Source organism: Mus pahari, chromosome 1 (assembly GCF_900095145.1).
Source record: "Mus pahari chromosome 1, PAHARI_EIJ_v1.1, whole genome shotgun sequence".
Taxonomy (NCBI): domain Eukaryota; kingdom Metazoa; phylum Chordata; class Mammalia; order Rodentia; family Muridae; genus Mus; species Mus pahari.
The window spans coordinates 325,368-337,791 of NC_034590.1; the positions used below are offsets into that span (position 1 = coordinate 325,368).

The 12,424-nt window shown below is 50.3% G+C and overlaps 1 protein-coding gene across 1 annotated transcript in view; it reads right to left on the reverse strand.

Annotated features, from left to right (window-relative positions):
• Positions 1–12,424, reverse strand: part of Sptbn4 (spectrin beta, non-erythrocytic 4) — a 97,824-nt gene that overhangs the window by 49,906 nt on the left and 35,494 nt on the right. Inside the window, exons 14-17 of the mRNA XM_021190187.1 lie at positions 9,617–10,550; positions 8,129–8,266; positions 4,230–4,980; positions 2,805–3,007 (exon numbers count right to left, since the gene is read on the reverse strand). Coding sequence (XP_021045846.1) covers positions 2,805–3,007; positions 4,230–4,980; positions 8,129–8,266; positions 9,617–10,550 — 2,026 coding nt within the window. The remainder of the gene's footprint in view (positions 1–2,804; positions 3,008–4,229; positions 4,981–8,128; positions 8,267–9,616; positions 10,551–12,424) is intronic.

The following is a 12,424-nucleotide window of genomic DNA, read 5'->3' on the forward strand; positions in this document are numbered from 1 at the left end:
ACACACACACACACACATACACACACACACACACACACACACACACACAGTTCCTAGGAGCCTGAGGTTGGAGGTTCAGGAGTTTGAGGTCAGCCTTAATACATAAAGAGCTGAGGCCAGCTTGGGCTACTGTCAAGGGCGGGGTTAGAGGCGCACATAGCATCTTTTCTCTAAAGTGGAAAGTGAAGGAGAAAAAGGAGAGGAAACAGACATGGAAATAGATGGATACAAAGAGAGAGCATGTGGGAGCTACTTCCAGAGAGACCCAGAGGCAGAGCAGCATAAAAGGAACAGGAGAGACCCAGAAAGAGCAAGCAAAAGACAGCTGCTTCCTGGCCTCTCACCAGGAGCCAGGAAATTCCTCAGAAATAAACCTGCACATCAATTCCACTGGGACGCTGCAAGTGAGACTGTGGGGGATTCAAACAAGTGATATAGGGAAGCCTTCCTTTCTGTGCGGTTGAGAAGCTAAGAGGGTCCCAGTGCCAGCTGTACCATGCCCTGGCCAAGACACCCTACAAAGCAATTCTGTCACAGGGCCTTGTATGCAAATGCAACTAAGGAAAGTTACTTGGTGATGGAATGTAGCTGGTTTGATGAGGTGCTTGCCTAGCATTGGAAAAGCGCCGGCTCCATCTCCAGCACACTCCAGATGAGGGTGTGGGTTCACACCTGTGATCAAATACGTGGGAGGTGGAGACAGAAGCATCGGAAACTTAAAGTCAGCTTTGGCTATATAGTAAATTCCAGGCCAGTCTGGGCGACATGAGACCCTGTTTCAAAACAAAAATAAAAGCAAAGAAGCCCAAAATCCAAGCAAGAGGAGGAGAGAAGGAAAGATGGTTAGTTGGTTAAGTAGAGATGGTTACTTGGCTAAGGAGAGATGGTTAGTTGGTTAAGAGAATTTGTTCCTCTTTCAGGGACTTTGGGTTCAGTTCCCAGCACTTGCATGGCAGCTCACCAGTTCCAGAAGGCTCTGGTGTCCTCTCCTGGCCTTCTCCGGCATCTGGCATCCATGTGATAAAGTCCTAGCAATTCCCTTTCCACTGCTTCCTCACTTGCCATGACATGACCTGCTCTGCACCATCAGCCACTACCCCAACACAGTCAGATCCCCCTGACACCGTGGGCCAAAATAAAACCTTCCCCTTTCAACTTGTTCCTGCCAAGAATTTGCTCACAGCAAGGCAGAGGGAGGGGGGAATTATATATCAATGGCATAGCTTTGTCCACCCATCCCACAAGGGCGGCACTATGTCTCCTGTCAAGTAAATACTGAAGTCTGGAGAAGTTCAGGGATTAGACCTGTCTTCAACTTTGTGTCACTCAGCTCAAAGCTGGGGCACACATTTCCTGTACGCTCCCACAGACCCCTGAACTTTCTTTGTCCTGACTCTGATGTTAGTCAACATATTTGTCAACCAACATGACAAGAGGCCAGAGTACCTCCTGGGGAAATCTGGAACACATTTTTTTTTTTTTTTTTTTTTTTTTTTTTGTTATTCGAGACAGGGTTTCTCTGTGTAGCCCTGGCTGTCCTGGAACTCACTTTGTAGACCAGGCTGGCCTCGAACTCAGAAATCGGCCTACCTCTGCCTCCGAGTGCTGGGATTAAAGGCGTGTGCCACCACCTCCCGGCTTCTGGAACACATCTTTGTGTGGCCTCTCACTGTGGAATGTGTGGGAGGATGATTTAGGACTCCATGGTTCTGCTGTCACCCAAATTCAGTCCCTCTAGTCAGACTCTCAGTGTTCTAACTCTGTACCTTTTGGGTATCTTTTGGTGTACTGTCTCCTGCTGGCTCACAACAGAGCCGTTTAAATCAAACCCGAAACAATACATTAGAGCTAGGAACAATACATGGGGCATGTCTGTAATCGAATTGTTTAAGAGCCTGAGGCTGGAGGATTGCTTTGAGTCTGACATCAGCCTAAGCTACACAGCCCTTGTCAAAAAAGAAGGAGGAGGAGGAGGAGGAGGAGGAGGAGGAGGAGGAGGAGGAGGAGGAGGAGGAGGAGGAGAAGGAGGAGGAGGAGGAGGAGAAGGAGGAGGAGGAGGAGGAGACATAATGATGTGTGTCTTTCTTTTTTAAAGAATTACTTATTTATTTTATGTATATGAGTACACTGTTGCTGTCTTCAGACACACCAGAAGAGGGTGTCAGATCTCATTTCAGGTGGATGTGAGCCACCATATAGTTGCTGGGAGTTGAACTCGGGACCTCTGGAAGAGCAGTTAGTATTCTTAACTGCTGAGCCATCTCCCCAGCCCCCATGATATGTGTCTTTAGTTCCATGATGAGGTGGAACAGGAAGATTAGGAATTTGATGTCATCTCAAACTATGAAAAAAGTTCTAGGCTAAGTCAGGTGACATGACTCAGGAAGTAAAGGCACCTGCTGCCAAGCCTGAAAAGCCCCGTGTGATCCTCATATTCATATGGTAGGGGGAGAAGACTAACTCCCTCCAGTCCAGTTGTCCTCTGACTCTGACCTTCATACATGAGCTATTGGACACACACACACACACACACACACACACACACACACACACGATAGATGGATGGATGGATGGATGGATGGAGAGATGGATGCATGGATATAAGAAACTTCCAGGCCAATTTGGTCTACAAGAGACCCTGTGCCAAAAACATAGATTAAATAAACAAATAGGGAATTAAATTGAAACGAGAAAAGGCAGAAAAACTGGAAATAGAGGTTAGAAGAAAGATCTGGGTATCCCTTCCTCACTCTACTGTGCCCAGACCCCACCTTCTGGGCACAGTTTTGGAACTGGGGACCTACTTCTCTAGCAGCCGAGCCACTGCCTCCTGTGCCTGCTCCCCGTAGGCGTTGCCTTGCCGCAGCAGGCTCTCTGCAGCTTGAACCGCCACCTGCATCTTTTGCTGGTTCAGCTCCATCGTGGTGAGAAAATCCCGGTGCCTTTTCATCGCCTCTTCTACCGACTCCACTGTACAAGGGAGTTCAGCACCAGACAGCGCCACCTCCTGGGAACGGAAGGGATACAGGTCAGCTTGGCTCCACCCCAGGACGCCGGTTGGCTTCAGGCACAGTTCCATCTCAGGGCCTTTACTTCTGCTGGTCCCTCTTTTTAGCAACCTGTCCTTCCAGATTCCCCCCAGGTCTCTGCCCACTCTGCCAAATCTATCAATTATCCTCTCTTGCTAGCTCCTTCTAGATAATCCACAATTCCAATAAGCCACTTCAAACGTGATCATTCACAAATTCACCTCTCGTAAATCACTAAACCCAAGCAGAGCATTAATCTCAGAACTTTGTGGAGACTGGAAGATCTGCGAGAGTTCAAGGCCAGCCTGGTCTGTACAGAGAGCTCCAGGCCAGCCAGGGCTCCATAGATCCTGTCTCCATAAAAGCAAGGGTTGGGCAAAAGGCTCATTGGTTAAGAGTATTTACTGCTCTTCCAGAAAAACCTGTGTTGGGTTCCTAGCACCCACATTCGGCAGTCAACAGCGACCAGCTCTAGTGGCTCCATCGCCTTGGCCTTCTTGGGAATCTTTGCGTGTACACATAGGTGCACACAGTTAAATATAATAAAAATAAATTCTTTTTAAAATTAAAAGATAGGAAGATGGAGAGATGGCTCGAGTATTAAGAGCACAGGCTGCTCTTCCAAAGGACCTGTGTTTGATTCCCATCACCCACATGGTGGCTCATAACTGTAACTCTAATCCCAAAGGATCTGGTGCCCTCTTCTGGCCTCCCAGGACTCAAAATGCATTTTATGCATGAATACACACAGCAAAACAAATAAAAATTTTTCTTAAATTAAAAACTGGTCGCCTGTGCTACTATGAGCCTATGGTGGTGGCACACACCTTTAATCCTAGCACTTGTGAGGCAGAGGCAGTTGGATCTTTGTGAATCCAAGCCCAGCCTAATCTACATAGCAAGTTCCAGCACCGCCAAGACTACATAGAAAGGCCCTGTCTGATAGATAGATAGATAGATAGATAGATAGATAGATAGATAGACAGATCTATCAGCCCCATGAACCCACACAATTCAGCATAACCTTTTATCTCTGTCGCACACCTCAATTTTCCAGATAAACCACTACTTTAATTTCCTACCCCCATCTCAAACAAAGCATGAATCTAGGAGTCTCGGGAAACTCATCTAAGCAAATCTGTGCCCCCACACCCGATTCCTCTCAGCCCTGACCCAGCACCCCAGCCAGCCATCAGGCACCTGGTTGTGCAGCACCGCGAGCGCCTGGCACAGGTCTCTCAGGAAGAGCTGATAGACGTGCGCCTGGACCAGCGCCTCCCTGCGCTCCTCCCACAAGCCGAGCAGTTTGTGCCAGCCAACCTCGAGGTGCGGCAGCCACTCGTCTAGCGCCAGACCGGGGCCCAGCTCCGCGCCATCGGACGCTAGCAGCGCCTCACTGGCAGCCACGATGCGCGCGTAGTCCTCCTCACGCTGATCCACCTCCTCCTTGAGCGCGGCGTGGCGCGCCAGCAGCCCGTCCGCTTCCTCCAGGTTGCGAGGCAGCGGCCCCTCGACAGCGCCCGCTGCCTCCTGCGCTCGCACCAGCCAGTCCAGGAAAGTATCCAAATCGCGCAGGAAACGCTGCAGGCGACCTGCCGCCGCCACCGCCTCGCCGCAAGCCTGAGCCGCTCCGGCCAGTGCGCCCCACTCAGCTCCTAGCTCCTCGGCGCCCTGGTGCAGGCGCGTCGCCTGTGCGGGGAAGCGTTCGGCCAGCAGCGCCGCCTCCTCCAGTAGCGCCGCTTGTCGCGGCTCCAGAGCCTGTAGAGCCGCCTCCAGGCCACTCAGGCGCCATTGTAGGGCTCCGCCCGCCCGGGGCGCGCTTTCCACCGCCCGTCGCTTCTCGCGCACCTGGGCGCGCACCTCGGCCACCTCCAGCACGTGGTTCTCCACCAGCAACACCGCGCTCATCTCCTCTTTGCGCTGCTCCACCAGCTCCACGATGCGGTTCCACCTGTTCAGGGGCGGGAAAGAGGGTGATTGGAAGCGGAGAGTCCGCACACCCAGGGTAAAATCCAAGTCTTGGGACGCTCAAATGTCTCGAGACCTGGGATAGTACCTGTTTGTGCCTAAATCAATAGGATCCTACTCTGGACAGTGCTTAGAGTGCAACTCTCAATGTGTCGTTCCAGCCCTACCAAATTATCTTCATAATAATATTAGGATTCTGTTTGTCATTTCATTATCTTTCAGAGTTTATTAGCAACTGAGGACAGAAAACAGACAACAGAGTCCAGCTGCCAGCCTAGGGCACACAGTCCAGAGAATCACAGCTGTGTGGAGTAGTGCATGCTTGTGATCTTAGCACTCCTCAGGCTGAGGCTGAGGCAGGAGGATTGCTCTGAATTCAAGCCAGCCTTGGATATATATGTGTGTGTGTGTGTGTGAGAGAGAGAGAGAGAGAGAGAGAGAGAGAGAGAGAGAGAATGAGAATGCTACTCTTTCCACTGTATTCTATTTTTGGGGGAAAAGTGCTTCTATTTTAGTGTCTGGGATGTAGCTCAATGATACAGCACTTGCCCAGTACCATGGCAAAGGATTAATTATGCCAACACACCCTTGGCTTTTTGTTTAAGTTTGCTTTTTGCACCCGGGTGGTGTGCGTGTGTGTGTGTCTTGGTGCACACACGTGTGAGTTAGCCTGCAGAGGCTTGAGGCTGGTAGCAATCCCTCCCTAACCCACTCTCCTTTTGTTTGTTTGTTTGTTTCGGTTTGGTTTTTCGAAACAGGGTTTCTCTGTGTATCAGAACTCAGAAATCCACCTGCCTCAGCCTCCCAAGTGCTGGGATTAAAGGCGAGTGCCACCACGCCCGGCATTTATTTATTTATTTATTTATTTATTTATTTATTTATTTATATCTCCTTTTATTTCTTGAGGCAGGGTCTCCGCACCTGTAGCTCTCCAATACTGACTATCTGGCTAGTCCAGCTAGTGATAGTTTGCCCTGGGGGTTTCTTTTCTTTTCTTTCTTTCTTTATTTTAAAGATTTATTTATTTTATGTATATGACTACACTGTAACTGACTTCAGACTCACCAGAAGAGGGTGAGTCTGATCTCATTACAGATGGTTGTGAGCCACCACGTGGTTGCCGGGAATTGAACTCAGGAGCTCTGGAAGAGCAGTCTGTGCTCTTGACCACGGAGCCATCTCTCCAGTCCCTTAGTTTATTTTTTAATGTCTGTGCTCACTTCACCTGCAGGTATATACATGAACCACATGCCAGCCTGGTACCCACAGAGGTTAGAAGGCAGCATTCAGTCCCCTGGAACTGGAGTTACAGTGGGTTGTGAGCCACTATGTGAGTGCCAGAAACAGAACCTGAGCCATCTCTTCACCCCACCCTATCCCTTTTTAGACAGTTCCTAGTAGGTAGCCGAGGCTAGCCCGAAACTTGTGATCTTTCTGCTTCTGTCTCCTCAGTGATGGGATTGGATACAGGTGCGCCTCTGGTTTTTGAGGCAGGATCTTGCCAAGTTGCCAAAGCTGGCCCTGAAACCCTGGACTTCAGTTCCTTCTGCCTCACACCCCTCTATACCACCCAAAATGTAATTTTAAAAAACATGTTCTAAATTTTGGAAGCTCCACTGTGGACACCGGGAGACTGGAGGATAAAACAGTAAATAAATTACAGTACTTAGGAAGCCGGCCGTGACGGTACGCTCCCATAATCCTAGCATGTGGGAGGCATAGGCCAGCCTTGTTATACAGAAAGTTCAAGACTAGCCTAGATTACAGGAGATCTTCTCTCAGAAGTGGCAAGGAGCAGGGCATGGTGGAACACATCTTAATCCCAGCTCTTGGGAGGCAGAGGCAAGCAGATCTCTATGAGTTCAAAGTGAGGATAGCCTGGTCTACATAGCAAGTTCCAGAATAGCCAGGTCTACATAGTGAGACTCTGACTCAGATAGATAGATAGACAGACAGACAGACAGACAGACAGACAGACAGACAGATAATTTAAGAATGGAGCAGGTATGAAGGCACATGTCTATAATCCTTCTAGGTAGGGCGAAAGGATCAAGAGTTCAAGGATATCCTCAGCTAGTGAGTTCAAGGCCAGCCTGAGAAACAGCAGTCCTTGTCTCAAGAAACCAAAGTAATAGGCAAATAAATAATACACCTCAAATAAGATAAAGTGCATGAGAAAACTCCTGGCCAGTAATAGCACCTTATGAGCTCTTTCCGGACAAACCAGTGAACAGTCAATGAAACTGGCTGTGTCCTCAGTCCATTACCACCAGCACAGGGTGTGTAGTACCTTCTTGTCAAGTTGACGTTGAGACTGAAGAGATGGCTCAGGGGTTAAGAATTCGTATTGCTCTCACAAAGGACCCTAGTTCCATCCCAAGCACCCACATTGGGTAGCTTACAACCACCTGTAACTGCTGTTCCATGGAATTTTACACCCTCTTCTGACCTCTACAGGTACTACATCCAAATGCACATGCACATGTGTGCACGTGCACACACATCCGTGTACACACACACACACACGTTAAAAATACAATAAAAATATCTTTCAGTCTGGCAGTGGTGGTGCACACCTTTAATCCCAGCACTTGGGAAGCAGAGGCAGGCAGATTTCTGAGTTCGAGACCAGCCTGGTCTATATAGAGTGAGTTCCAGGACAGCAAGGGTTACACAGAGAAAAACCAAAATCCAAAAATCAAAAAAAAAAAAAAAAAAAAAAAAAAAAAAAGAAAGAAAGAAAGAAAGGAAGGAAGGAAGGAAGGAAGGAAGGAAGGAAGGAAATCTTTCAAAAAAGATTTTCCTGATCTNGCAGGCAGATTTCTGAGTTCGAGACCAGCCTGGTCTATATAGAGTGAGTTCCAGGACAGCAAGGGTTACACAGAGAAAAACCAAAATCCAAAAATAAAAAAAAAAAAAAAAAAAGAAAAAAAAAAAAGAAAGAAAGAAAGAAAGGAAGGAAGGAAGGAAGGAAGGAAGGAAGGAAGGAAATCTTTCAAAAAAGATTTTCCTGATCTACACAGTGCCCATTAGCACCTCGGGAGGGTTGCTATCACACGCCTCTGGCTTTTACAGTGCATGGATAGAGAAGGTGCTAACGGGAGGAACGTCCTGCCCCAGGACCCACCTACCTGCTGTTGAGATGGTCCTGACAGGAGCGCACTTCATCGGAGCTGGGATGACCTCCTTCTACCAACTCCTGAACTGTTTGGTTCACATCTAGGACTCGGCCCATCAGGCTGTTCATTTCCTGGTCCAGACTTTCAAATCTGCAGAAGAGGAAGAGGATGGAGAAGTCAGAGGTCTGGACTCTCAGGAGCCAGCTCACTTCTCTAGTTGTAGGTCCTTAGGACATTTCTCAAGTCCCTTTGCAGGAATTTTTCTCCCTTTCTTTCCTACTCTTTTGTTGTTGGGTTTTTTTTTTTGGGGGGGGGTGTTGTTTGTTTTCTTTGCTTTGTGTCTGTCTGTCTGTCTGTTTTGGTATTGATTGTTTGGGTTTGGTTTGGCTTTGCTGCTGCTGGTGATGAAGCAGGTAGCCCAAGGCTGACCTCAAACTCTCCAAGTAGCTGAGGATGACCTTGAACAAAGAAGAGCATGCAACCCTGACCAGTACAGACTCCATTTTTTCTATGGGTTGCTGTAACGTTAGGGTGACCAATGCTCCACCCTGGTCTTTTAGACTTTCTATCACACCGTCCCTGGTTCTCAAATCTGTTCCCACAGCCTGGAACTTCTCCTCTGAACACATGACCCCCCATCTCCATGTCTAATCTCAAGCTGTCTTCAACCTTATGGGCAGCTATATACACCCTTGGTACTCTCACACCTACTGACTCAAACTGCCCTTCACATCTCCAGTCCAATTTAGTCTTCCCTGAGTCCCCAGCTCAGGGACAACTCTGAACAACTCCAAGGCCCTGACCTCTGACCCCTGGACCCTAGTTTGGATGATTGCCCCAGACCCTAATACCACATGGTCTATATCAAATTAGTCTCCTGTTCTGTTCCCCAGCTCAGCTGCCTGTGTCTCTAGCTGCCGCCGTCATGTCGGTCAACCTGCCCTCTATACATATGTCAGGCCAGGATTCTTGATTTATTTTTATTTATTTTTTTATTTTTGAGACAAGGTCTCACTATATAGCCCTGGCTGTCTTGCAAGTCACTATGTAGACCAAGTTGGCCTGCCCGTGGTGGAACTAAAGTCGTGCTCCAGGGCGGGAGCCACCTCACTATCTGGGGAGATGACATCTGTCTTAATGGGAGTCCCATGTGTGGACCAGGTTGGAGGAGATTGTAGAAAACTTTAAGTGGATCCATATGTGTTCTGTGAATATAAACTGCGTACCGGCAGGAAATGGCTTTGGGAGGTACTGTACCCAGCAAGTATTTGCTAGGTGACACATCTGTGAACTCATTTCCTGTTCACCATAAGTTTGAGTCATAGGCTATGATGTCTACCCCATTTGACACATGGGCAAATCGAGGTCCAGAGTATGAAGCTGATGAAGCCCGGAGTGAAGGATAAAGTTGGGATTGCCCCCATGAGAACTAGCGAGCCAAAGCATGTGAGGTTGGGTGGGTGAGCAAGGGGCCCTGGGGGCTTCCCCTAGTGAGCTCACCGGTGCTGCACCACCTCAACGTCGTCGAGGGAATCGGGCACACGCATTGCCAGCAGCCACTGCTCTTTCTCCCCGATCCACAACTCGCAGGCATGTACCTCGCCGAACATGCGGTACACGGCGAGCGCGTCCCGAAGCCACTGTCGTCGCAGAGCGGCAACCTCGGTCACTTCGGCGAACAACTGTTCGGCTTCCACCACGCGCACCTGCAGAGCCACCACCAGAGGCCCTGCGCCACTGGCTCCTCCCAGTGTCGCCAGCTGGCGCCTCAGGCCACCCACAGGGCCACGGTGCGCCTCCACCTCCCCGGTGAGAGCGCGGTGCTGGCGCGCCAGGCGACGGCTGGACGCTTCGTCGTGACCAAAATCTCCGGCGGCTGCTAGACGATACGCGTCGCGAAGCCAGTCCAGGAGCCCGTCCAGGTCGGCGCCAAACTGGTGCAACGCCCGCGCCTCCTGCAGCCTCCGTTCCCGGCGCGCAGCCGCCTCTTCCAGCCGCTGCCAGCGGCGCCGAGCGCTAGCCGCGCGCTCCGCCAGGCCAGCCAAATGCAAAGGCTCGGCGCCCGGGCCCACAGAGCCGCCCGCCGCAGCCAGCTCCTCCCCACGTCGCAGCGCCTGCTGCAGCAGCGCCCGCCGGCCGCCCAGTTCGCCCTGCAGGATCTTATGCTGCGCCAGCAGGCGAGCGGTGCTGGACAGGTCGTGCGCGCCGCCCGCCGTGCCCGCCGCGCCACCACTGCCGCTCGTGGCCTCTAGGAGGCGCTCCTTGTCCCGCGCCCAGCTCTCCGCCTCCTCCAGCTCCTGCAGCAGCGCCCACAGGCTCCGAGAGGCTTCCAGCGCCGCGCGCCGCCTTGCTGCCTGCTCCTGCAGCTCCGATAGACAGCCGTGCACGTGGTTCACACGGTTGCAAATGACCTGAGGGTCGCATGGCTGATAGCCTGGGGCAGGGGAAGGAGAAGGTAAGAAGAGATGCCAGCTCATGCCTCCCTTTCATTAGACTTGCCAGACATCCCAAGCTTAGAACAAGCACTTTCCTGGATTCTTGCCTCCTCACCGTCCACCTCAGCCTTCCTTCCATGGAACACCACCATCTGGGTTAACTGTTCCCTGTGGGCAGGTAAGAGCTATCTCCTTCATTATCACATTTCCACACCATTCCACAGAGGGCAAAACCCGGTGAACGAGGGTGATTTGTCTCCCAAATACTGGGATTAAAGGCAGGTCTGTCCCATAAACTTTATTCCTTAAATATTACAACTTTCACCTAAGTCCCTAGTTCGTAAGTACATAACTGTGAAATTGATTTAACAGCTCCCAGTCAACCTTTCTTTGATGGAGCCAATGTAGTCAGTGCCACATGCCTGTAATCCCAGAGTTTGGGAGGTGGAAGCAGCAGGGTCCCATGTTTGAGGCCAGCCTGAACTTCAAAGCGAGACTCTGTTTAAAACAATAAAGGTGGGCTGGAAAGGTGGCTTAGCTGTTAAGAGCACTTGCTGCTCTTCCAAAGAACCTGAGTTGGGTTCCCAGCACCCATGTACTGACCCACAACTGACTGTAACTCCAGCTATATGATATTCAGTACCTATTCTGGACCCCACAGGCACCCTTTCTCACACAGGTACACACACACACACACACACACACACACAAATCAACCTTTAAAAATAACTTTAAAGCCAAGCCAAGTGGCCCAGCGATTCAGGAAACTGCCTGGATTACAGAATGAGTTGCCTGAGCAACTTAGTGAAGATGAAATAAGTAAAATAAAAAGAAGGTGAGCTCAGCATTAGAGTATTAGGCTCAGGATCCACCTGTGAGCAGCTAGGGCCAGCTAATCAGTAGACCACCTGCTTAGTGTGACCAAGCCCTAGGTCCAACTCCCCAGTACTGAAAAGGGGGGCAGGGTCGATCAAGAAATCATGTGATGGACTAGTACAACATCACCATGACAACACTGGCCTCTTGATGGTGTCCTTAGTGCTGGTCATCTCAGGTGTGCCATCACAAGAAGAGGACCATAGAGGCCTCCTGGACAGTCACCACTCAGTCACCCTAAGGCAATGGGAAGAGTCCCAGCAGCCTTTCGGAGGGGTGGAGCAAGCTGAACCATGCCACCAGACAGAAGAACTGGTAAATCTCAGAACTGGGAATGGTAGGTATTACAATGAACTCCCAACAAGGTTCCTGTCCTGGAGCATGTGACCAAGACACCCCACTAAGAGGCTCATTACAGTCAGTCACCTATCATAAAAACCTAGACTTCTCCATGCTAATGAGGTGTCTAGAGAGGCCCTTAGTGTTTAGCCAGTGAGCTTCCCTTCCTGGGCATCCCTTCTTGCAAAAGGTACTTAATGTCTGGTTCACCCTGAGTAAGATATATGCATCCTCATCTAGCATGAATAACGTAGTTTGGACAACAAGGACCATCTCCTTCATCAAGGACGGCCTCGGGGGTGGGAGGGCCTTTGTCATATAGGACCTCGCCTGAGTCTCCGGTAGGCCTCTCTTCCAGCTCCTCTGTACTATGAGGCTCACCCTGTCCTAGGCTCACCGAAGGCCTGTGGGCTCCTGTATCAACTCCTCTCGGTCCCCAGCGGTGTCTGTGTACACAGGAATTTGAGTACCACAGCCTCTGTCCCAGCCCCTGCTGTTGCTCACCTGGAGAAACATGGGCTGGGAACCCTGTCTTAGACTGTGTTTCACCTTCCCTGAGCCTATTGGTGGCCAGGCACCCCAGCAGCAAGGAAGAAATGCAGCCTAATGAAACCTCAGTGGCTGCTCACTCTATCTTTCTTCCTTCCTTCCCTCCTTC